The 26,167-nt window shown below is 44.4% G+C and overlaps 1 protein-coding gene across 4 annotated transcripts; it reads right to left on the bottom strand.

The window, feature by feature from the left end:
* Nucleotides 1-457: 457 nt before the first annotated feature.
* On the bottom strand, nt 458-23,304 carry LOC102947366 (MARVEL domain-containing protein 3). 4 transcript variants are annotated; one of them, XM_043540202.1, is made up of 5 exons: nt 23,151-23,302; nt 20,143-20,146; nt 19,541-19,698; nt 15,130-15,299; nt 458-1,379 (listed from the first exon to the last, which is right to left on the bottom strand). In XM_043540202.1, exons 3-5 carry the CDS (start codon nt 19,654-19,656, stop codon nt 682-684), a joined length of 984 nt encoding a protein of 327 aa, XP_043396137.1. In that variant the 5' UTR covers nt 19,657-19,698; nt 20,143-20,146; nt 23,151-23,302; the 3' UTR covers nt 458-681. The 4 variants fall into 4 exon arrangements, with proteins under 4 accessions (XP_043396137.1, XP_043396138.1, XP_027677111.3 ...); XM_043540203.1 differs by having other exon boundaries at nt 19,541-19,693; nt 23,151-23,300; XM_027821310.3 differs by lacking the exon at nt 20,143-20,146 and having other exon boundaries at nt 23,151-23,304.
* Between the last annotated feature and the right edge of the window lie 2,863 nt (nt 23,305-26,167).

Below are 26,167 nucleotides of genomic sequence, written 5' to 3'. Positions count from 1 at the left end.
CTAGATTAGTAGCATGGTAGCAGCCCAGGCAAGGGAGTCAAGTAGCAATTTAGGCCCTGATTCAGTGTGATACTTAGAAACATTCTTATCTTTGTTAGTAGACCCCACTGAAGTCAACAGGACTTACTCACAAACTTAGTTAGGCACATGCTTAAGTACCTTTCTGAATAGGGGCCTAAATCTATTAGCTGGAAGCGCTGATAGATTATTAACCTCTTATATGGGCTGGCAGCTGGAGGGGAAGAAGAAATGAAATTCCCACCCTCCTAGTTGGGGTTACATCTATACAAAGGAAACTTTAACAAAAATAATTCCCACCACCATTAACTAGTTCAGCTCCCCCAGTGTTAACATGCTGCTGGTGTTTACTAGAGTCAGTTGGATCGGCTCTGAGCAGGGTTGAACTATTGAAACAGTATATATTTTTACACTGAAAATAGACTGAAGTAATCGGTGCAACCATCTAAAATTAAAATTTATTGTGACAAAGTATACATTTTATTACATTCAGGACTTTTTAGTCCATCATAAAATCGACAATTAATGCTGTACATGTGTACAATATGCTCAGTATGATACAGATGGTATGTACTAAAAAAAACCCTAAAAATATCAGATCTGGTGTCTGCCCATCACTGGAGTTTATGCTCCCTGGCACTGCACTGAGTTCCATGACAGATTCTACACCAGTGTTGCTAAGGTCTGTGCATTGTGAGTGCTTTTGGGGCTTCTGTAGTCCTTTTGGTATTCTCTCTCTCTGTAGCTGTTCTCAAGGCTGTACTGAGTCCTGGTCATCTGGCTCCGAAAGGCCCGTACGTTTCGAATGGTGAGTGCACAGATCACGGAACTTGGGAAGTACAAACAAGCAGCAACAATGCCAAACAGGCTGACAGCTGCATCACCCCCCTGAACCTCGCAGTTCATCCAGGTGTACCCACGGCGCGCATACAGTCTTTCCCTCTTCTTGCATGTGTCTGTGGAGTTCACCTGGATGATAAAGTGTAAGTAAAGGCCAACAGCTGCAATATACCCCATACAAGCCAGCATGTCAAAGGCACATTCTGCCACAAGCATCTTCACAGAGAGGCGATCAATGGGTTTTGCCCCAACGACAAGGAACAGGAGTGTAAATGCTGCTAATGTCAGGGTGAAGGCTACTCCCCCATACACACAAGGGGCTCTCATCTGGCTGAAATGCATGTCCAGGTCTCTCACCTCCTGGAACTCGGTTCCTTCAAATGGGCTGTAAAATGAACCAATGTTGAAAGAGCCCACTCCCAAACCTCCCATAGAACTGAAGCCTGCAATAGCTGCCTGGGAGGCTCCAACACAGATCAGCACTAGAATGTTGACGGTAATTTCAACAAACTTCAAAATACCTGCAGGAAGAAAAGGGTGAATGAATTAAATATTGTATTTGTGCAAATGGCAGGGGCGGGGGGGAAGGGAACCAAGACATTTTAAACTACAGAGAGATCATATTGAGCTTTTCCCCTCAGGGGAGGCTACAGAAAAAGCCCTCCTTTCACTTTAATTAATGTATTTCAGAGCCTGAGCAAGATGGCTTTTTCTGTAATTTGATAGTGCACTTGATAAGTGGATCATGCAAGAAAAATTAATGAAGATTTTTACAGTGTTGCTTGTGCTGTGATGAAGAAAAGGTAACAGCACCAACAGATTGTATTTGGTACTCTAGCTGCTTGACACACAACCACACGGAATTGGAGCTGTCCATCTGAACAAAACTGTGAACAAGATTTTTTAAAAATCTCCAAGCTCCTAGTGACTTTTTTGAAAAAATCAGGCCATTTACTGGATCCCTAAGTATGCATTTAGCAACCTTACTTAAGGAGCCTGTTTTTAAAAATGTTTGGCCTCTTATTTGCTGGATCTAATCTAAATCAAACAGGGTTTTTAAAATCATATTTAAGGAGACACTTGTTCAACGCGTGTGCCTCAACTGACCTCCTTTTAAAGGGAAGTAAATCCTATGATTCTTGGCTTGTCTTACTTAACTCCCACTTTCAAAAGCTAAAACTGTATGAAAAAGTTCTTCTAGGCTGACCATCTTCCTCCTCTTGTTTAAAAATAAATAAATAAATAATAATGGCATGGACTTTAAGTAAAGGAACAGCATTTGGATAATTTGACTCTTGTTTGTCTGTCACAAAGTAACAAAAGTAAAGCTGAAGTTCTTCAATTTCAAACCGTCCACCGTTGCAATGGCAATTTTATGAAGAGATACCATTTAACGTTTATCTTCCAATCCATCACCAAGCTGACAGGAAAAGGACCTTTCTGTAGAAAGGATTCCCAGACCCCTGCTTCTAGTAGTGGGCCATATATCTATATTCTAACAGTGTTTTAAAAATCAGAACTACATGTAACTTTTCCATAGCAAGGCTATAGGGGTTGATGGCTGTCCATCGGATATCACTTCCTGGAGCATAACTGCATGTTAAGTGTATGCAATCCAACTGAATCCTGGCATTTCAAAAGGGCATTTTAATCAGCTGGTTGCTCCCCAATGCAAGGTAAGTCATAAATATAACATGTAGCTCATCATCTTAAAGTGGCTTACAAAATATATCCACACAGCACAACAAATACCTTCATCCTTGTGTTTGGAAAATGGGAACGGTTTGGGAGGAGAGAGAATTTTGCTCAAGAACACCAAGGCAAAACCTTGCTGTATAAGGAAGTGTCATAGGATTTTTAATGTCCATCCAGGGAAGACAGCTTTCATATCAAAGGTTAACACCCATACACAAGACTGCATAGAACTCAGTTTATCTATCTTGCAATGTTGAACTGTATGTCAGGCATTGAACCAGTACCTCTAGGGAATTCAGGTATTTCTGTCTTTGTTTAGATACTCTCCCACCTCTCAAAACATGGATAAAACAGGCCTGATCAAATAAAATGGCCTGTTTTTATTAAATCTACATTTTTTCTGCTTACTAATTCAGTCTTTACTGTTTTGTCTTACTCCATTAAAAAGGACTGTTTATTTTTTCTTAAAAAATGCTGTAGTTTGGATCCTGCTCACTTCAAGCACTGAGCCTCCTAAAATGTAAATAGTCTTAGAGGAAGAGACCGTACAGAATTTATCTTCGGATTATGTTGGACTAGAAAAATCTAAGTGTTAATCTTATGTGATGACATCACCTTAAACAATGAATTCAAGGTCTTGTAAAGTGCTGGTTCGAGCCAGTGATGCATGTAATACCACTGTTTTATTTAGTGTGTGATGTAGGTGGTATTTTAGATCTTACTGCATATTTTAAAATCTCCAGGATGGTAAACGTGAAGTTGTGAAGAATTTTTCATGGGTCTAAGTAAATAATTATAATGTAGAATTTGAAAAATATTAAATACTTTAACATAGTGTGTCTGCTTCTGTGCTGTGCAGAGCTAGTCCTTCAATATGTAAGTAGTAGTAATGATCGGTTCATTAACCACTAGAGGGCAGACTAAGCTTAGTAAACCTTTTATTGCAGTTAAATTTGAAGCTTCAGGAGGCCAAACCCGTAGTGTAGCAAACATGCTGCACCTCCTAACTTCTGAAAGTAATTACTGAGTCTCTAAGGCTCTTCTTACCCCCACCCACCATTCTTTGCAGCAATAAGTGAATACAGGCTAAATGTAAGAAGCTTGCCAAAATGGTCCTGCATTTGCTGGCCATTACAAAGTGGGACACAAATCGCAAGAAGCCTACAGTCTTTCACTTTATGCTGCCAAATTCATCTGTGTTGCATTTCCCTGCTGTTATCTAGCCAGCTGCTCTCTGTTGCCGTCAGATCTGTATGAGCTTGCAAAGAAAGGAATGAAGCAGCACAACAAGGATTAGACTATGGAACATCCTTCCTCTTGCTAGGCTGTGTTGTTCTAGAAACCTTTGTTGCACTTTGGAAAGTGGGATTTCCTGGTGCGGAACCAACTGTGCTCTTCCAGGGTTTTTCAGACCGTTTCATTGAGCTGTACACTAGCATGAAAATTACTGAACCCAATCTACAATTTCACAATGCCTGTAGCTTACTATGTAATTGCAATGGGCCTGATTCTGACCCACTGATTTCAGTGGGACTCCTCCTGGAGTAAGGTACTACAGTATGAGTAAGGGTAGCAGATCTGGCCCTTAGCCAGCAGGAGAGGACATGGATTGAGGTCACTACATGTGTAACCATCTCTGACAGTAACAGGAGTTGCTTTATGGCAGGTTGTGAATTCTATTTCCACAAAGGCAAGAAATTCAGGTTAGACAGGTTTGTGTGTCTGTACGATTTTAACACTGAACTCCCACAATGCTGATTTACTGAGGAATTTGGGCTCGGCTTCATGGAACCAAGTTCACTGTACTTGAGTCAACAACACATGCAGTCTTCCAGTGACCCTCTACTTCCCAGTTACTTGCAATATATTCAGACTGACTGTAAAATGGCCAAATATCCACAGCTCTCCTAAATCAAAGAGAAAAAATATTCTGCTCCAGGGCAGAACAGGCAGCTGTGAATTAGGGCAGGAGGGCTAGGTTTTGTCTAAATAATAAACAACTAAAGCAAACCTGAGGGGCAAATGGAGATTAGAACTCTGGATTAAGAGCCCTTCTCAGTCTGACTTCCTTCAAAGTATACACACTACATTGATCAGAGTACTGTATCCAAGCCCTGCACAGTTGTCTCAGCCCCTCTTGTTCCTTCTCTGATCTCATTTATTGCTGCCTCCAAGAGAAACTCCCAAGCTGCTGCTCCTGCCACTGCCCTCCAGTTCCACCCAGGTAGGAGTTTGCTTATGTGAGGTACATTTTGTAAAATTTTCCCACGGCAGCCACGCAGGTGCCTGTGCGTTAGGCTGAGCACACCAGAGCGCTCACTGTCGGTCTCAACACCCCACGTCCGTTACACTGCGCAGGAGTCCACGACCCTGTGGTGAGAATACCAGCTGATGCACCTTGTCCGAACAAGGGCTGCAATATCGCCACTACTTGTAGAGCTACTCTATTCTGAACAATAAGAAAATATTACAAAAAATCCCGTACGTACACAAGGCTTGGTGTTTGTTCGTTTAAACCTAGTCTCCAACTTTCGGCACCAGTACAAGCAATGGTGTAGATCAGAGGTGGGGAAACTACGGCCCGCGGGCCCCTCTTGCCAGGCCCCTGAGCTCCTGGCCCAGGAGGCTTGCCCCCGGTCCCACCCCCACAGCCTCAGCGCGCAGTTGCAGAGCCGCGGCCTGACCTGGTGCTCTGGGCGGCGTGGCTGTAGCACTGCCAGCCACCAGCGCTCCAGGCACCACAGTAAGGGGGTAGGGAGCAGGGGGGGTTGGATAGAGGGTGGGGGGGTTGGGGAGGGTGGTCAGGGCAGGGGTGTGTGGGTAGGGGTCGGGGGGGTAGTCAGGAAAGAGATGGGGGTTGGATGGGGCAGGGGTTCCGGGGGGCAAATCAGGAATGAGAGGGGGGTTGGATGAGGCGGCAGGGGGCAGTCAGGGGACAGGGAGCAGGAGGTGGTGGATGGGGTAGGAGTCCTGGGGGGGCCATCTGGGGATGGGGGGGTTGGATGGGACAGGGGGCCAAAAGCAGTGAGGGGGAGGGTCGGATAGGAGGCGGGGGCTGGACCACACCTGGCTGTTTGGGGCAACAGAGCCTCCCCTAACCAGCCCTCCATACAATTTTGGAAAGCCAATGTGGCCCTCAGGCCAAAAAGTTTGCCCATTCCTGGTGTAGATGCAAGCCCTGATACTGTTGCTGAGGAATGAGCACTAAACATGCCAGTTTAGTGGGTCTTGCCCCCCGTGCTCAGGCTCTAACTGATCACCATATAGATGGTCAGGAAGGAATTGTCCCCCAGGTCACATTGGCAGAAACCTGGGAGGAAGGGGTGTGGGGGAGAGGGAATGGGGGGGTTTGCCTTTCTCTGCAGCATGGGACACAAGTCATTTGTTGGTCTGAATTAGTGCAAGTGGTGGATTCTCTGTAACTTGAAGTCTTTAAATCAAGATTTGAGGACTTCAGTATCTCAGCCAGATGTTCTGGGTCTACCACAGGAGTGGGTGGGTGAGGTTCTGTATACTGTGATATGCGGGAGGTCAGACTAGGTGATCATGGTCATCCCTTTTGGCCTTAAAGTCTAAGCATGTGGTGCAGCTTGCGTATTTCCACGTCAAGCAGCAAGGCCTCAGGTTTTGCCCAGAGTAGGATTTACAGGTGTGCTGTTAAGACATGCTAGCTAACTCCTTCTAATGGTCTAGTGTAAACAAAGCAGAGTTTAACTCGTGCTAAGATGGTAGAGTTAAAGCCTATGAGGCTTTGACATTCCACTTTACCGTGTGTTAAAGTCTATGCTGCCTAGTCTACTTTCAGGTTTCAGAGTAGCAGCCGTGTTAGTCTGTATCCGCAAAGAGAACGGGAGTACTTGTGGCACCTTAGAGACTAACAAATTTATTAGAGCATAAGCTTTCGTGGGCTACAGCCCACTTCTTCGGATGCATAGAATGGAACATATAGTAAGAAGATATATATATATACACATACAGAGAAGGTGGAAGTTGCCCTACAAACTGTAAGAGGTTAATTAATTAAGATGAGCTATTATCAGCAGGAGAAGAAAACTTTTGTAGTGATAATCAAGATGGCCCATTTAGACAGTTGACAAGAAGGTGTGAGGATACTGAACATAGGGAAATAGATTCAATATGTGTAATGACCCAGCCACTCCCAGTCTCTATTCAAACCCAAGTTATTGGTATCAAGTTCGCATATTAATTGAAGCTTCCAAAACAGACTCCAGTGACAAACTTCTGAGCTTGAATGTTAGATGGGGTGGGATCTGAGTTACTACAGAGAATTCTTTCCTGGGTATCTGGCTGCTGAATCTTGCCCACATGCTCAGGGTTTAGCTGATCGCCATATTTGGGCTCAGGAAGGAATTTTCCTCCAGGGCAGATTGGAAGAGGCCCTGGGGGTTTTTCGCCTTCCTCTGCAGCATGGGGGGCCCGGGTCACTTGCTGGAGGATTCTCTGCACCTTGAAGTCTTTAAACCATGATTTGAGGACTTCAATAGCTCAGATATAGGTGAGAGGTTTATTGCAGGAGTGGGTGGGTGAGATTCTGTGGCCTGCATTGTGCAGAAGGTCAAACTAGATGGTCGTAATGGTCCCTTCTGACCTTAATATCTGAGTCTATGAACCTGGTAGGTCAGGGGTGGGAGAACTTTTTGGCCCGAGGGCCACATCAGGGTTCCGAAATTGTATGGAGGGACGGGTAGGGAAGGCTGTGCCTCCCCAAACAGCCTGGCCCCTGCTGTCTACCTGCCCCCTCAGAACTCCTGACCCATCCAACCCCCCTGCTCCTTGTCCACTGACTGCCCCCTGGGACCTCCCCCCCCATTCAACCCCCTCCTTCTCCCTGTCCCCTGACTGCCCCGACCCCTATCCACATCCCCGCCCCCTGACGGGACTCCCATGCCTGTCCAACACCCCTTGTTCCCCATCCCCTGACTGCCCCCCGGGACTCCCTGCCCCTTATCCAAGTCCCCCACTCCCCACCCCCTTACCATGCCGCTGAGAGAACCAGGACTGGCAGCCACGCTGCTGCGCAGTCTTGAGCACCGGGGCAGGCCAGCGGCTCTCGCAGCCGCGCTGCCCGGCAGAAGCTCATGGCCCTGCTGCCCAGAGTGCTGGCAGCATGGCGAGCTGAGGCTGCAGGGGAGGAAGGATAGCTGGGGAGGGACCGGGAGCTAGCCTGCCCGGCCGGGAGCTCAAGGGCTGGGCAGAAGGGTCCCATGGGCCACAGTTTGCCCACCTCTGTGGTAGGTTAAACAAAGATGTATTGTTGCAGTCTGTGGTGTAGAATGTGAAGACCGTTCTGAAAGCCTTAAAGGAAAATGACCCTTTTTTAACTTCAGAATAATCTTGGACTATCTCAACTAATGGTATTGAATTTTTTTTAAAAAGTAAGATAACATTCATCATGAAAGCTAAAAAATATACAGGGTCTAAGCCAAAGCCCATGGAAGTCAACAGACTCTCCCTTGTGTTGCAAGGATCAAACTGTGTATCTTTTAATAGTACCCTTATTGAAAAGTTCTGTAGAATTTAATAATGTCACTGTTCTATATTTTAATAGCACTATTTATGCATGATGCAAAATTTGTGTAGAAGGTGTATCACTATTATACAGGTTTTAGAGTAGTTTCTGCAGATGGATATTAAATTTCTGTTGAACCCTGATAGATTTTCCTTATGAAAGTTGGTAGGACTTTTCCATAAATCCTCGTGAAATCTTGACCACACCCAGACCAGGTAAGTCTATAGCTCCCCTGTACCTGAAACTGAACTCTAGTTACTACTCCACCTAACCTCATCCCTTACATCATGTCCCGGAATACTTGTCACTTCCTCCCCTCCCCCAGCCTCTTCTTGGTTCTTTTTTCCTCCTCCTGTTTTTCACTTCTGTGAATTTTTTTTAAAACTTTGTGTTTTGCTCCTCTTTCCCTACTTGTCTGCCTACTCTGACCCTCACCTGAACAGTGTGTACTACTGTGTTTGGGTTGGGCAGTATTCACTGGTGGCCCCGTAAGTGCCACGCTATACATGTGGTGGCTGAACTGAATGTGAAAACTTGGGCCAGTGAGCTACTGCATAAATCTGCAGCCCTGTGCACATGAGCTGTTCCTGTGGCAGGCTCCATTAGGGGCTGTTAGAGAAGCAGGGAAGAGAGAGAGGTCAGATGTGAATTGGTCAGCTCAAGGGTTAAATAGCTCAACAGCCCATTTTAAATTCCCTGAGCCAGAGAGTCTCCCTCATTTGAAACAGAGATTTTTAAAAAAGGAGGTTGGCTTTTGGTTTTTAAAGGTAACTTTTTAAAAAGGCCCGTATTCTGACAACATACATGCAATTGCAGAAGCAGGAGTCAAACAGTTCTACAAAGGACTCCGGATGTAGAACCACTCTTGCCAATAAACAGATTGCACTCCACAGAGTAAAGTTACCGCTGAGGCTTGAGGCTTTACAGTCACCTCTGTGCTGCAGCAGCTGGATTGAGAGAGGACGGGGGAGATGGAAAGTTAAGAAAATCTGACAGAAGAAAGGAGAGATTTTTAAAAACACCAAGGGAAAGAAGGGACACGTCAGTGAAAGCAAAAACAGGTGAGGAGGATGAAGAGGAACAGAACGAAAGGGCAGACAGAGGAGAGGAGGTCATTATAAAAACGGGACGGGGTGGGAGGTAACGAAGGAAAAGAAAGCAGCAGACCTAGAAAGGTAACATTCTAAAAATAATTTAATAAAGCTGGATGCCTCCATATTGCAATAAAGTTGCATGTTCACGTGAGTGTGTTTTTGTGTTGTACACCTTACGTGTACATATCCATGAGGTGTGATCCTGCTGCTATTGACGTCAACAGCAAAAGTCCCGCTGTCTCTAATGGTGCAGGATCAGACCAATAGAAAACATACTATGTAAAAAACCACCCACCCTGCAGTTCATATGTTCCCTTTCCAGTGGTGCTCTTCTTTCTATGGATCTTGCTAAAACATCTCTAATGGGGTAATACTTAAAAAGCACTCAGGTTCCAGGAGGCAATGTAATGACAAAAATTAATACCTGAGCCTGGGAAGTTCAAGGGAGCCTAAGGGAGTTAGGTACCTAAATACCACTGAATTCAAATGGAATCCAGGTGCCTAACTCCCGACAGAAAAATTAGTCAAAATTTGGAAAATACATCAAATTTTGTAATATCAGCTCTAGTCAGAAGAGAAGCAATAGCACTACCCTTTTAATATTTGTAAAATGTCCCTTGTTAGTGAAGATAACAATCCTGCTTAGAAGCCTCAAGTGACTCCTCCTGATATCCTGGTAATTCTCAAGTTCATATGCAGGGATTGTTCTATTCCCCACATCCGCCCTGCCCCAGAGACCATTTTCTCCCATAGGAGCAGTTTTCCCATACTGCCAAGAACTTACTCCAAGTCCTACAGTTTGAAACTCGTGCCTGTACTGCATCTGTGGCATACTTGGGACTTGCAGGACTGTCCAGGGAATACTGGTAAACCTGGTCCCTAAGTGATGGAATGCTAGCGTGATATTAACTTCATGCTCCAGCACCACATAGCGCTAAGCAGTAGCTGCATCATGTGGACTGAGAGCAATATGGCAAATAACTTCAGGCCACTTGGGGGATCAGGACATCTTAACCTTTTTCATGGTTCTTGCCTGAGCTTATTCCAGGTCCTGCCTTCTACTTAGACTCTCTCCATCCACTATTTTCCCTGATACTTCCTACAAAAGTAGGAACGGCTTCTGGACACTTTCCCTATTTGTTGCTTCTGTGACTGCTTCAGGGACGAATTTTGCATTGAGGTTGAAGCAGATGAGGAGAAGGTCACACACCAAATCTTGGGCCCTGTAACAATGGATCCCAACCTAATAACATCACAGAGGGGCCTACATTTATTTTAACTAGCACTGGGCACTTGCAACAGCACTTCCTGTTGTGTGTTTCAAATACCAAGATTTTTCACCCAATGACCCAGAGCTCTTTCTAGAAGGTGGCAAGTAAATATCTCCCTGGTGCTGGAACAAATGTGCTGAGTTGGCATGAGAGAGCCACCTTTCCCCAGCTCTTTTTATGATCGCTCCTCCTAAATGAGCTTTATTAAATGGTCCTTAGTAACTAGAAGATATTCTGATAGTTACTGCTTTTGAATTAGCATCCCTGGCAGAAGCTGGGGCAAGCTAGGGGAACCTGTATGTTGGGACATTTTGTTAAATCAGGAAAACCTAGGCTGTCGACCCAATACCACAGCACCGACAGTGGAACCTGTTACACAATATGCTTTTTCTTTCTTTCTTTTTTTTTTTTTTTGTAATTAGTTTATCCTCTTCTCAGGAAAAATGTTATAGCTAAATTTAATAAATACATATGTAAGCTGACTGGGAACAGTACTAGTCTGTTGGGGTGATTACCTTTGAGCGTGATTATACTTGTTAAAGGAAATAATTATTTTTATTCTAATTGTTAGGAGTTTGGCTCAAGTGTGGGGAATCTCAGCCTGACATGGTCATAAAAAACAAGATACTCCTAAATGGGCATAATAAAAGTTGTGAATTTAACTGATCCATTCTAGTTTGGTCCATCAAGCATAATGGGCAGTGTCATTCTTTTTTCCTTTTAGAGGTTGTATAAATTAGTGACATCATGGAGTAGTATCAAATGTCTACCTAGTAGATCATACCTGCTTTGCTACTGTCACCCAAGGCCAAAGCGGGAAAGTCACTTCAGCTCTTAGCCTCAGTTTTCCCATCTCTGAAAATGGAGGCAATACTCAGCACACCCTTGGAAGATCAATAATTTGTGCTGATACTGTGTTTTGAACATCAAGCTGTGCAAAGAGCTGATTTTTCAGTTCTCTGGCAGTTCCAAAATATTAAAAAGAGATTTAGTTTCAGATCAAACAGTTTCATTCAACCCAAAACAAAACACTTTTGTTTTGATTTTGAGCTTTTTATCATTTAATGAAATTAAGAGAAATTTCAAAAGTAGTTACAAATGCTGTGTATTAGGTAAATTGTAAGTAACTATTGCAAAAAGTAGTTCCTTAATTTACAGTAAGTCTTCATTTAAGTGTCACCATCATTGTAAATTTTTCTTTCATATCCCCATATCAAATATGGGATTTTTAGAGGCACCATTACCTTGAAATCTAGTCAGTTAAAATACAGCTCAAGGTGAATAATTTTTGGTGTTAACACCAGTCCCCCAAGATCCCCTACCAATCCTTGTGGGATAATCTCACTTTCCTATTTTTTCAATGGTTTTCTTTCCTTCTCTGAAAGATCCTTGCAAATGGGGGAAACTGACTATACAGGGGAGGACAGTAAAGTTATATACACACACTGCTATTAAGTGCACAAGATTTATAACAGAAAAGTAGTGAAGAGTACAGACTCTTCCAGTTATAGTGGCATTACGTGTTACTTGTAACAACACCAGATAAAAAAAAATCAGATATATGATTTCTTTTAAATAAAGTTGATAGTATCTCAAGTCAGTATAAATTAATATATAAAGGATTTTGTCTTTTTGAAACAGCTTTTTTTACATTTTTAGGTTGATTATTTTGCACTTTAGCTGAGCATTTATTAATTGTTTAATGTATATTGTCATCAAATACCAATATTGTAAAATAATTTGTCAGTGGCTAATTCTATTCTATAGTTTTTTGCTGCACCGAATCCATTGGTTTGTCAAGCCTTCAATGCTTTTCCCCAAAAATTACACTGGGAGTAATTAGTCATTAGTTCCTAGAGCAGTACCATCCTCTCACAGGCGGTGCTAGTTTGAATACTAATGATATCTAAAATTGAGGCAGGTAAATGTGATTGGAAGAATGGGATACACAGGTAATAATAGATCTTGCCTTACTCAGTATTAATATAATTAACTGCATATAGTTAGCTACCATAGTTTGTTCATATAATTGTATTAATTCACATTTTGACTATTGTACTTGACAGAATAATAAAAGCAATATGAAACAGATCTTGATACAGATGCATTGCTCTGATCGGTTTTATATTTTAATAAAGTAAGAGGGGCATGGTTTTGTCTTGATAAATAATGCAATATCTGTATGGACCATTTTAGCATCACAAGGAACAGTATTTCTCTGCAATAATTTTTATAATTTCTGAATTTTAAGAAACTTTTGGAATTAGATCCATTTGTTTTGCACAATATTTTTCATTTGACAGCTGGAAAGAAGCAAACAGATAAAGGTGGCTTGAAAAGGTCAAAGGGACGATATAATTCAGGAAAATTATTGTGACTGCAAACCATAAGTCTTGAAAATGTGTGATATCTAGGGGGTGAAAGATAAAAATGTAATAGGAAAAGGCTTGTGTTTCCAAAAACAAAAGTTTAAGGAAAGGAAGAGCCCCATCCTGCAAAAAAAAGAAAAAAGAAAAAAAGAAAAACCAGGTGAGAAAAATTAAATTTCTTTAAGAGGATCCTCTTGTGTGCCTTGCTCCTACCTACATGTTAGAAATAGAATGTAAGGATATTTTAACTACTATTCTTATTTCTTCTGTCTCCCTCCACAGAGTGCTTTAAAGAGAAAAAACTGAAAACTTAAGTGGCATCAAATGTTAGGGGAAGTCAGTTTTAGGTGGTAGCTTTCTTTTATTGACTCCAGTACTGGGTTGTTTGTTTTTTTTAAACAATGAACACAAAAGAAGGAGAGAGAACAGCAAGAGATGGAAAAATGCAGTTCCTTTCTCTAGTGCTTGCAGTTCAGTTTTTGGAAGGCCATAGCACAAACCAATTGGCCCCTTCTAGGCCCCCATTTTAATCCCCTGCCTCTGAGTAGGTTGCCAACTTTGACTGACTGAATTCCTGGCGGTTTTGTCACCTGACATTAATCTTTAATTCCTGGAGACTCCAGGACAATCCTGGAGGATTGGCAACCATAGCTCTGAGGGGAAAAAAAATCTCTCTGGTCTCAGCAAGGCAAAGATCTTGAGAGATCAGGTCATTTGGGAACCTTTTTGCTGTGACTAGTTTGGCAAGCCAAGTGTGCAAGGGTTAGCCTGGTCATGGCTGGCTAAACAAAATAGAAGACAAAGAGGAATAAGGTGAGAGTAGAAAGTAAAACAATAGGATAGCAGGAGCTCTCAATTCACACATTAGGTCAGGGGACTCAAACATGTGGCCTGCATGCGGCCCACAGAGTTATTTCCTGCGGCCGGCCATAGCTCCCCTCAACGCCCCCCCCCAAGCGCGCCATGTCCCCGTTCTTCCACCTACCTCCCAGCACTTCCCGCCACCAAACAGCTGTTTGGCCACACTTAGGACTTTCCAGGGGGGAGGAGCGGGGACACAGCGCACTCAGGGGAGGAGGTGGAGAAGGGGTGGGGATTTGGGGAAGGGGTTGGGATGGGGGTGGGGATTTGGGGAAGGGGTTGGGATGGGGGTGGGGCAGGGCGGGGCCTCATGGAAGGGGTGGAGTGGGGGCGGGGCTGGGAGCAGGAGGGGCTTTTGTAACTTTGTATGAAAAGGTGTCAGTGGTGCAACCCTCGGGCCAACGTACTAGTCCTCATGTGGCCCTTGTTGTGAATTGAGTTTCAGATCCCTGCATTAGGTGTTGCTCAGGAAACAGCCATGGAGAAGAAGTTATTTGGCTCCCTGTTCTGGTCTGAGCAGCGCTTATTTCAGAATCGGGGAAAAGAGTGTTCAGCTGTGTGGTGCTAATTTCCTGAGTCTGAACATGTGATGGTGGAGATAATTCATGTGGTAAGGATACCTCAGTTTCTAGATATTCCACAGAAAATGTCTAAAGGGAGCAGCAACACCCCCAGAGAGAAACGGACTATCGTAAAACAGAAAGATGCCAGTTCTGCTTGTCTGACGAGAACAGGAGCGATGAGGCTTATTCCAGACCAACCAAGCTGTGTATATTATCATTAAATCAGTATATGGCTAGATTCATCAGGAGACTTAGGTGCCTAGAAAATCACTGGATTCAAAAAATTTGAGTTTAGCTCCTAGGCTCCCTATACAACAAGCTCTCCTGTTGCAGCTGTTCCATTGTGGATAAATACTTAAGTCATTGGAGCAGGAGGACTGGCCCCTGGGTGCTCTACTTACCAGGCTGTACAGTCACTTGTACTTGCTCTGGCTCTCTATCTTGGGCCCAATGATTCAGAGTGATTCCTTAACGCAAAATTCCATGTTTTAAGCTGGCATATAAAGGCTTAGGGGCCTAAAAATGCAAATAGGTGCCTTGAGCAATTTACAAAAGCATCTAAGCAGCCTAGAGGCCTAACTCCCATTGAAAGTCGGTGGGAGTTTGGCGCCAAACTCAGGTACTTTTGTGAATCTGACTAGGGGCCTATTTGCATCTTCAGGCATATCTTTGTAAATCTGGCCCATAGACATTTAATAAGACCAATAACTGAATGGCAGCTATGCCATTCATGAATTAGTCTCCCTGGACGTTGTTATTCAGTCCCCTCCCTCTTTTGTCCCTCAGCCTGAGTTTGTTGTGTTTATGAATCAAGATGTCTGATTGAAACAAGGACATAAATCTGTGAAGAGACACATGGAAGGTAAGCCAAAATAAAAATCCACATACCTCTCCTTGAGCATAGGTTATTACATTTCTCTGAAAAGGTCTCTTTCTCAGGATTATAATGTGATGGTGAATCGATATATTCATGAGTTGATAGTGTGTTTTTTTGGTACAGGTCTGAATTAGCAGTAGAAGGTCTCGAGTGTTGGTTGCCAGGAATCCCTTGTGTTGATCTGCAAATGGGGTAGGAGTAAAGGATTATCTATACGAGACAGCACAGTCTAATATTTTTGGACAAGTGCATCAAAAAAGTATTAGTTTTAGTTTCTGGAATTTTTGCTAACTGACTTGCTTCACTGCTATGAGTGATCCCTTTTGTTTACAGACATTTGATCAAATGAGATCTGTTTGCAAGAGTGTTCGTGAAATGTATCACCTTGTATTCTGCTTGCATGAATAAATATTCACAATGTTTTGTGAATATCACAGCGATTTTGAAAAACTTTAATTATTCACATCATAAGTCCATTCAACTATTGCTAATGCTTTTGTGTAATTTGCAAAAAGAAAAGAGGAAGTGGGTGGAACTCTGTTTCTAAATACCATGTACCCAGTGATCACTCATCTGCCATGACAAGCAAATACTCAATTACCAGCCCATGGACAAACCAGAGGCTAAAGTTTTCTGTAACATTTGCACATAACAAATAAATCTGTAAATAAGCACCACCAATTTGTGGATAAGCAATGTATCTCATGCATATTTGCAATTTACTGCATTTCACAATGATTCTTTTACAAGAATACAAAAGCATGGCATTAAAACCAGAATATAAAATATTTCATGACAGTAACATCGTATCTACTCACATTCTCCTTTTTACAATTTTACAAGATCTGGTACGATCTTGTCTCTCCCCCTTTCTCTGAACTGCTTTCCAATTTAAGAATATCTTTCTGGTGAGGAAGTACTACAGCAATGAATGCAATATTCCAGCTGTGGTAGCACCAGTGTCAATGTGTATGATTACCGCCTTTCTGCTTGCGTATCCAAAATTGCACTGGCCATTTTGTTGCCTTATCATACTGTAAACTCATCTATGAATAATGCTTTTTTACCATTTATGGTGGACTAGGAAACTATACCCCATCCTGGCAGATATTGGCCTGACTTCAGTTAAGCATACATTCATTTCCTCAGCTGGACTACAGCAATGCAATACGCTGGGGCACAAAACCATTAGTCCTTAGTTTAGTCCAGCTAGTGCAGTACATCTCCTCAGTAACCTAAGCTATTATTAATACACCTGTCTGCCACTTTTCCCATAGAATAGCAAGTTCCAGGTCTTAGTTCTTTATCTTCAAGGATCAAAATGGCTTGGACCCAGGAGAGCTAAAAGATTTCCTGAAGCTCTGGTATGAGGACAGTGGTCAACAACTCCACTCCTCTGTCACAACAGAACTTACATTCCCCCCCCCCCCCCACTTTGTGATAGAAAGCTGTCTCCTGCACAGATTCTTGGGGGCAGGTTTGAAACTGTAGAACAAATCCCCACAGGAACTAAGGATCATCACAAGAATTCCCAAGGGAAGTAAGGATTATCACAAGCCTCACACCTTCTGCTCTAAGTGGAAAGCATGCTTCTCTGACCTGCGTTCTCTAATGTACAGACGTAGCAGCATGAACATAAGCCCTATCAAACCAAAACACAATGCTTCCCTACAACTAAAACACAGTCCTCCCTCAGGGAGGATGAGAGAATGGACTTCATGTGACCGATATTGCATATATTTCAGTGCACTACTGAAAGGCTCTCCACCACTATAGTTATGAGGATGGAATAAAAAACTGTATAGAACAGAACATGTCTAATATGGTGTCTTATTACTCTTAGATTCCCTTCAGCATTATTACTTCAAAATTTCTCCTTCCAACTGAACATCTGTCTGAGATTACTTATCCACAGGTCTATTAGCCTGCATTTTTCCTCAACTGAATTTAGTTTCATTTTCTGATCTCTAGGTTCTTTTACATTTCTCTGTCCTCCTAAAACTCCATGAATTTAACGTAATCCACAAATATCAGTTAACCTGGATGTGTAAGCAAAAGCATCTTCACTCTCTAGAGAATTAAGTGATTTTTCACTCTAGTTCTTTAACTTTAGTCAAAAACTTTCTGACTTTTGTCCTGGATCTTGGGGAGCTGCCTGACAAACTAAACTGTTTATAAAATCTTTCTGCTAACTCGAAAGCAATCCCTTTAATACTTCTGATACTGTGCTACTTGTCAGGAACGTTGATATTCAAAAAGAGAGTGTGATACAAGTTCCAAACGAAATATGGCCTTTTTCTGATAGTTTTGTAATTTTCTAGCAGTTTCTTTTCCTGTCCACCGTGCTCCCATTCTTCTCTGTGGGTTGGATTCTCAGTCTGGACTATATGTCCAATGACGCAACACTCTCCCATCTTGGTGAGGGGAGGTGGTGTGTTTATTATAGGACTCTATGGCCACGGGGCATCATGGGAAATATAGCCTGGCCAGAAAGCTAAACCCATAGAGAAGAGTGGGATCACTAGGCATCAAAACTACACTCCCCTGATGCACTGAAATGTCACTTTGTATCAAAGTATTTTGCTTTTCAGATGAAAACCGTTTCCTTCCCAATTTTCCACATCCTTTCAAAAATTGTCAGTGGTACAGTAAGTTCATCAGCAAATTTTCTTAATATCCTAAAATTCACATCAGCTGGACCGGGTGATTATTTTAAAGACGGCTGCTACCCTGAAACCTATATTCTTTACCTATTTTATTCCCTCTCCTCTTTGCCATTAGTTACAGGGATTGTCTTGTTGGAATATTTTTTTTTTCCTCCCTGTTAAATATAGACTTCAGTATTTCAGCCTTTTAAAACCATAATTACATTCATTCTGCTCCCCTGCATCCTCCCCTTTTTATTTTATTAATGGTCCTGAAAATTCATTGTCTCCTCCTCTGTCAAATGCAGTAAAATAAGCCAGGCTGCACCCCAGTATGGTCTAGGCTGGAAGGGCTGGACAGGGAGAGCGCAAAACATGCCAGTTTCTGAAGCCACCCCAAACTTCTAGATTAGCTAGGGTTGCCAGGCGTCTGGTTTTTGACCGGAATGTCGGATCAAAAAGGGACCCTGGCGATGCTGGTCAGCATCACTGACCAGGCCATTAAAAGTCCAGGTGGCAGCACAGCGGGGCTAAGGCAGACTCCCTGCCTGCCCTGGCTCCATGCGGCTCCTGGAAGTGGCCAACATGTCCCTGTGGCCCCTAGGTGCAGGGGTGGCTGGGGAGGCTTCGCACGCTGCCCCCACCCCAAGTGCCGGCTCCACAGCTACCATTGGCCGGGAACCAAGGCCAATGGGAGCTGTGAGGGTGGTGCTTGCAGGTGAGGGCAGTTCACAGAGCCCCTTAACTGTCCCTCTGCCTAGGAGCTGCAGAGATGTGCCCACAGCCCTCACCCTCTCCTGCATCCCAAACCCCTCATCCCTGGCCCCACCCCAGAGCTCGCACTCCCAGCTGGAGCCCTCACCCCCTCCCACACCCCAACCCCCTGCCCCAGCCTGGAGCACCCTCCTGCACCCCTCATCCCTAGCCCCACCTCAGAGCCTGCCCCAACCCAGAGCCCACCCCCTCAGCCGGAGCCCACCCCCCACACCCTGAACCCCTCATTTCTGGCTGCACCCCCAGCAGGAGCCTGCACCCCAACCCAGTGCCGCAGCCTGGTGAAAATGAGTAAGTGAGCAAGGGTTGGGGAGAGCGAGCGATGGAGGGAGTGGGGGATGGAGTCAGCAGGGGGCAAGGGTGTTCAGTTTTCTGCAATCAGAAAGTTGGCAACCCTACCATTAGCTGCTTCACATGTTGCGCCACATCTACCGCAGACATTGAGGCCTTGCTGACACACTAACACTGGTTTACTAAAGAGTGACTACATATGTTTACACTAGTTTATTTTGGTTTAGCTTAAACCTGTTCCTAGTTGAAAAAAGTGTTCACTCAGCCTTAGCATCTGTTCAATTAAACGGCATCTTCAGTTAAACCAGTGCAACTCTGCATGTAGACAAGCCTGCTCCAATTGTCACCTCTGGGAAGACCAGGCCATAACCCCCCTTCTTGGTCATATGACCCAGCCACATCTTCTCATGCCCACAACTCAGCTCTTCCCATCTTCCTTCTCCACCTCCATGACTCAGCCTCACCTCCTTCCTTTCCTGCCAGCCCACATGACCTAGTTCTCCCTCAACATAGTTCTTTAGTACAAAGAATGTTTAATTAGACTCCTTAAAACTTCCAATAGCAAAATAATTCTGTCACAGTTCTGAATGTGGCATATTCACATTTCTGAATTTCAAAGCTGAATATGTCTTTCCTGGTATTGTAATAACCACAACATGAATGTAAAACAAACAAGCTCCGCACCCCATAGTGAGGGACAAAAGAGACATACCTTCCATTGAATGGGTATGGCTTTTTAGCTCTTCTCTCCTCATGGTGTCTGTCAGATCTGTGGCTCTCATAATATTGGTGCTGCTTATTGAGGTGAGGTGTCTCAGCATCAGCCATCTTGTTTTTCACATGTATTTCTTCTTGCTGAACTCTTCTGAGCTAGAGAGATAAAACCAATTCAGTTTATAGTTCTAATTACTCATTGACCAGCATTTACACAAAGTGATCACCCCTGAGTTAGTTAGGATTTCAGTAAAGTGATTGAGAAGTACAGTGTTGGGGAAGGGAGGGGAGGATAAGGAAGCTGTCCTTAGTCCATGAGTAAGATGTAGCTTCTCAACAAGGAAGTAAGTTCCCCTCCTTTTACTTTTCCATTGCCAAGTAACTTTGACTTTTCTGCATTCAACAGTACAGGTATTTAAACAGATTTTTCTTCTCTCCTAGCCTGAGTACAAGGACAATGCATATCGTCCTCCTGTGTTCTTATATAAAGCATATCTCAAGACTCCTGTAATGGTGTCTTTTTGTGTAAGACATTAAGCATAGGAAATGCACACCTACCTATTTAGGTCTGCATTGTGTGCATATGTGGTTCTCCCTGACTTTACTAGGAGCCATGTACATCTGAGAGCAAAATTTATCCCTGCTAGTATGTTTAAGGAAAGAACACAAATGCCCTTTAAAGGGAGGATTATAGTTCTGTCTATAGCACGGGTGGGCAAACTTTTTGGCCTGAGACCACGTCTAGGTATGGAAACCGTATGGTGGGCCATGAATGCTCACAAAATTGGGGTTGGGGTGTGGGAGAGGGGGAGGACTCTGGGCTGGGGCCAGGAACGAGTTCAGGGTGTGGGAGGGGGCTCGGGACTGGGGCGAGGGTTGGGGCACGGGGGGGGGTGCGGGCTCTGGGGTGAAGCTGGAGATGAGGGGTTGGGGTGCAGAACGGTTCTCTGGTTCAGGAAGGGTTCAGGGGTGCAGGCTCCGAATGGCACTTACCTCAAGCAGCTACCAGAAGCAGTGGCATGTCCCCTCTCCGGCTCCTATGTGGAGATGTGGCCAGGTAGCTCTGTGCGCTGCCCCATCCGCAGGTGCTACCTCTGCAACTCCCACTGGCTGCTGTTCCTGGCCAATGGGAGCTGCAGAGCCAGCGCTTGGGGCGGGGGCAACATACGGAGCCCCCTGGCTGCCCCTAAGCATAGGAGCTGGAGGGGGGGACACGCTACTGCTTCCGGGAGCCATGTGGCAAGCCCCAGACCCTGATCCCTGGCGGGAGCTCAAGGACCAGATTAAAACGTCTGAAGGGCCGGATGTGGCCCCTGGGACGCAGTTTGCCCACCCTGGTCTATAGCTTGTGCTTCAACCTAGGCTATGTGCCCAGACACGCGTGCCCCCCTCCCAAAAAACCCAAACTATTAACATGGGATAAGATTGAGAGTACATTATCCTCAGTTATTTAGGGTAAAATACATTAGAGGTTATCATAAATATAAAGGGAAGGGTAACCACCTTTCTGTATACAATGCTATAAAATCCCTCCTGGCCAGAGGCAAAGTCCTTTTACCTGTAAGGGGTTAAGAAGCTCAAGTAACATGGCTGGCACCTGACCCAAAATGACCAATGATGGGACAAGATACTTTCAAATCTGGAGGGAGGGAAAAGGCTTTTTTCTGTCTGTGTGATACCTTTGCCGGGAACAGATCAGGAAGCAAGCCCTCCAACTCCTGTAAAGTTAGTAAGTAATCTAACTAGAAAATGCTTTAGGTTTTCTTTGTTTTGGCTTGTGAATTTCGCTGTGCTGGAGGAAATTTGTATTCCTGTTTTTGTGTCTTTTTGTAACTTAAGGTTTTGCCTAGAGAGATTTTCTATGTTTTAAATTTGACTGCCTGTGAGATTATCTTCCATTCTAATCTTACAGAGTTGTTCTTTTATCTTTTTTTTTAAGAATCTGATTGGGGTTTTTAGCATTCCTAAAAACCCGAGGTTGGTCTGTGCTCATCTTCTTTATTCTCAAGCCTCCCCAGGAAAGGGGGTGTAAGGATTTGGGGGGATATTTTGAGGAAATAGGAACTCCAAGTGGTCCTTTCCCTGATTGTTTGTTAAATTGCTTGGTGGTGGCAGCATTTACCTAATCCAAGGGCAAACACTTTGTGCCTTGGGGAAGTTTTAACCTAAGCTGGTAGAAATAAGCTTAGAGGGTCTTTCATGTGGGTCCCCACACCTGTACCCTAGCATTCAGAGTGGGGAAGGAACCCTGACAGAGGTGTTGTAATTATCCTCCAACAATCAATGTTATAAATTTAGGAAATTCAAATGTAAGGTTAACCTTAAAAGGAATCCCAAGGTGTTAAGGTTGTTTGCATGTAATAACCACATAGTTCCATGCCTTAACTCAGCTGTGTAGGGATACCATGTAACAACCAAACAATTGTGATTAATGCATAAATATTTCTAGACCCAAATTAGATGTAACTGATTTGTAAAAACGTCCCCTCCATCCTCCCCTCCCTCATTTTTCCCCTGGTGGTGGCAGTGAAGGGAGGAGTTAAGGTCATATGGCTGACAAATGGGGAACCACCATCTTCCCTGAAGGCAGGGAACGGCTTCACTTCCATTTTTCTCAAAGGAATGCTAGGACCATTTTGACAGTGGGCCACTGTCTTTCCTGAGAGCAGCTTGTGGCCTCACCTTCATTGAGAACAAAAGGAGATTGCAGCTAATTTGAAAGATGGGCCCTTTGTGAAATTCTTTGCTGAAGGAGACAGTTATAAAGTGGCAAAAAATGACCACAGTTTCTTCTAATGTAGCCAATACATGAGATTTCAACTACTTTTAATTATGAAAAGTTTTCATTAGTCCATTAAGATTATGCAGGCTCTGTGTACACACTCAGAGACACAGGATGATAAATTTAAAGTTCTCACTTTAAAATTAGTTTTGTCCAACTAATTAACTTGTGTACATGTACAGTCTCAGAATATTCATTCTGTACTCCGCCTCAGTGCTGTAGTTTTGGGGCGCATATACCATGCCTGAATCCTAAGCTGTGGAATACAGTACCCTACTATCCTAACGTGCCCTAGTTCCCAGCTCTGCCCATTTCTGACTGTGTGATCTGGGGACAGTTGACTTGTATTTCTCGGCTCTTTAATATCCTTACCTGGAAAAGGGATAGACTAATTTTCACATCTACCAATCTGGATTCCTAGTCTAAAATTTCAACCCCATGAGCCCCCTTTGAAGAGGAAAATGCCCCGCACCCTTTAACCTGGTCCTCTGGGAAAATCAAGTGCTTAGTAAACAAAAAACACAAAGACAGCAGCTGCAGGACTTCGAAAGGGTCACACCTATCTCTTCCCCAACCAGCAGGGGCCACTCTCAGAGAGAGTCCAACCCAGCCCCAGCTCCTCTGGCATGACGCCCCCCTCCCCCCAAAATCCCCACCATGTAAGACCCCGGCCATGCTCTAGTCCAAAAAACCCCAGCCTCTAGATCCCTGGCTGCACAGTCTCCTTCCCCGAGAAAATCCAGACCACGCCCCATGCACTTTTCCCGACCCTCCCCACGATCTCTCTCCCATTCCCCTCTTTAAAAAAGTCTTTAAAGCTCCTCACTTGTCCGGCGGCGGCGGCAGCACCCAGGGCCTGGGAGCGAGAGGTTTTAGCTGAAGTTTCCTCCCTGGCTGCTCCCCCGGGTCTCCCTGTTTTCCACTCCAAGCCAGGGGAGCTGCATTTCCTTGTGTGTGCGGGGGAGGGGAGGGGAGGAGGAGGAAGAGTCTCGCAGGTGGAGGACAGGTCACCGCCCCTCCCCGCTCTCGCCGAGGCTGGAGCTTGCTCCGCGGGGGAGTTTCGCTTCACACCACGCTGGCTTCGTGGCCTGCGCGAGGTGTCGGCAACGCGCGGCTCTGCAGCCGGGGAGCTCGCTGCTGAGGCCGAAGGGTGGGTAGTGAGGGGGAGACCAGGCAACCTGAGATTGGGCGGGCGGGGAGGGGGGACGTTGTTAATCTCCCCGGGAAAGCAGGAGTCAAACAGCACCCTACCCGTGCAATGTGCTGCCACCCAGTAATTAGGACACAAGTGGCTGTAACCCGGGTGCTTAATTAGGGTGTAGCGCCGCCTTAATTGATATTTATACTTTCTAATATGCGTGCAGCGTTTTGGGGCTGTTGCTGTGTAGTGATATTTATGCCAAGTATGTGGGGCTGTTCCTTTATTTTCTCAGCAGTAACTATGGGGGGCGGGACGGGACATGACAACATGGCAGGCCTCAGAGCCGGCAGCAATTAGTTCCCTGTTTTTACCCCCAGCTCCAGCCCCTATTGTTTTGCACATTTAAACAGTATCTTTTGGGGGCAGCGGGGTCTCAACCCGGGGTACATGTACCCCTAGGGCAGGGGTGGCCACCCTGTGGCTCCGGAGCCACATGAGGCTCTTCAGAAGTTAATATGCGGCTCCTCGTAATAGGCACCGACTCCGGGGCTGGAGCTACAGGCGCCAACTTTCCAGTGTGCCCGGGGGGGTGCTCACTGCTCAACCCCTGGCTCTGCCACAGGCCCTGCCCCTTTCCGCCCTCTCGCTCCTCCCCCTCAGAGCCTCCTGCACGCCATGCCATGAAAGAGCCGATTGGGAGGTGCGGGGAGGGAGGGGGAGGCACTGATCGGCACGGCTGCCGGTGGGCAGGAGCTGATGAGGGGCTGCTGACGTATTACTGTGGCTCTTTGGCAATGTACATTGGTAAATTCTGGCTCCTGCTCAGGTTGGCCACCCCTGCCCTAGGGGTACGCAGAGGTCTTTCAGGGGGTACAGCAACTCATTCAGCTATTTGCTTAGTTTTACAACACGCTACATAAAAAGCACCAGCAAGTCAATAGAAACTAAAATTTCATACAGTGACTTATTTATACCGCTCTATATATTATACATTGACATGTAAGTACAATATTTATATTCCAATTGGTTTACTTTATACCTATATGGTGAAAATAAGAAAGTAAGTGATTTTTCAGTAACAGTGTGCTGTAACTACTTTGTATTCTTATGTCTGATTTTGCAAGCAAGTAGTTTTTAAGTGAAGTGAAACTTGGGGGTACGCAAGACAAATCACACTCCTGAAAGGGGTACAGTAGTCTGAACGGTTAAGAAAAGCCACTGCTTTGGATTTCTAAGCAGAGCAGGGGAACAGATAAGTGAGACAAAGGCACAACCAATGACAACATGGGTTCTGAAACTGGGGTCGTGACCCCTCGGGGGTCACAAGGTTATTATGTGGGGGGTCACGAGCTGTCAGCCTCCACCCCAACCCCAGCTTTGCCTCCAGCATTTATAATGGTGTTAAATATATTAAAAGTGTTTTTAATTTATAAGGGAGGGTTGCACTCAGAAGTTTGCTGTGTGAAAGGGGTCACTGGTACAAAAGTTTAAGAACCACTGAATTATAGCCACACAATTAGCCAGTGCCCTGTCCCCGTAAAAGTGAAGGCTGAGTGGAATAAAGTAGTAAGCAGGAGTCAGGAGGGAGAGAGATTGAGCAGTGAGATACTGATGCAGACCCTGGGACAAAGGGATGATGCAGCCTGATAGGCAGTACTGCCAACATAAATCCTCTCTGACATCTGCATGAGACTCAAAGTGGGTGAGAACAAAAACAATGAGTAGTCCTTGTGGCACCTTAGAGACTAACAAATTTATTTGGGCATAAGCTTTCGTGGGCTAAAACCCACTTCATCAGATGCATGGAGTGAAAAATACAGTTAGCAGAATAGATATCAAGTGGGTGAGGTAATATCTTAAGCAGTTGGACTGCAGCCTGTAGCGCATGGATTGGTCCAGGTGTCAGGAGATAGAGGAAAAAATTAAATGGAAGAAAAAGAAACAAGGGCATAAATGACTGCATAAATTTATTGCTCCCAACTCTCACGATTTGACCATGGGCCTGGCAACATTTGGTGTTTTGCTGATAACCCACAGCTCCTAGAACTGTGTAACTAACTATGTGAGAATCTTTCATTTATTAAAAACTAAGTTCTAGCCCTGCTGATTGCCAAGAAAAGCTGATAAATGGACTCCTGAAAGCACAAACACCAGAAGGCAGATAAAAAGCCCCTAAAGTTGTTACTGTATTTTAAGATAATCTCATGTATTTTGAACATTTAGGGTTGGCAATTCTGTAGCTTGAAATCCCTGAAGAACAGAAACCCAAAGAAGACAGAGTAAAAGAGGAGAGATCTGGGCTCAGGAACTGGAAAGGTAGGAGTGGGGGATTTAAAGATTAATAAAGGGGGAAAAAGGGTGGTCTAAGTCAGGAGGGAAATACATTAAACTTTAATTTGATATAAAATAGTGTTAATTGCCCATTTGTATTAATAGCCTTCTAATTTCTTTGCATTATTTAAAAAAGTACTTGGTCTGGTTGATTGAGTATAGGACTGGGAATTCTTGCTTCTAATCCCAGGCATGCCAATGCTTTGTGGTCTTGAGACTCTGGTCCCTTAAAATGTATGCCTGGAATCACAGAGACCCGCAAGACAAGTCTTTGATAACTGTCTTATTAGCACATAACATCAGGGAATGAGAATTTACCATTTTAGTTTAGGAGAGAATAATGCATTGCTTCCCACAAGACATTTCATATC

The sequence above is a fragment of the Chelonia mydas genome, chromosome 2 (genome assembly GCF_015237465.2).
Source record: "Chelonia mydas isolate rCheMyd1 chromosome 2, rCheMyd1.pri.v2, whole genome shotgun sequence".
NCBI lineage: Eukaryota > Metazoa > Chordata > Testudines > Cheloniidae > Chelonia > Chelonia mydas.
The sequence above is the reverse complement of the archived record's forward strand: the minus strand, read 5'-3'. Positions and strand labels throughout refer to the sequence as shown.

Excerpts from the sequence above, each read along its gene's own strand:
- LOC102947366 (XM_043540201.1), bottom strand. The coding sequence starts at position 19,649 with ATGCTGAGACACCTCACCTCAATAAGCAGCACCAATATTATGAGAGCC. Across the intron at positions 15,300-19,512 it reads CTTTTGTCCCTCACTATGGG|ATCAACACAAGGGATTCCTG; the intron begins GTGCGGAGCTTG and ends CCCCATTTGCAG. Across the intron at positions 1,380-15,129 it reads TAACCTATGCTCAAGGAGAG|GTATTTTGAAGTTTGTTGAA; the intron begins GTATGTGGATTT and ends TTCTTCCTGCAG.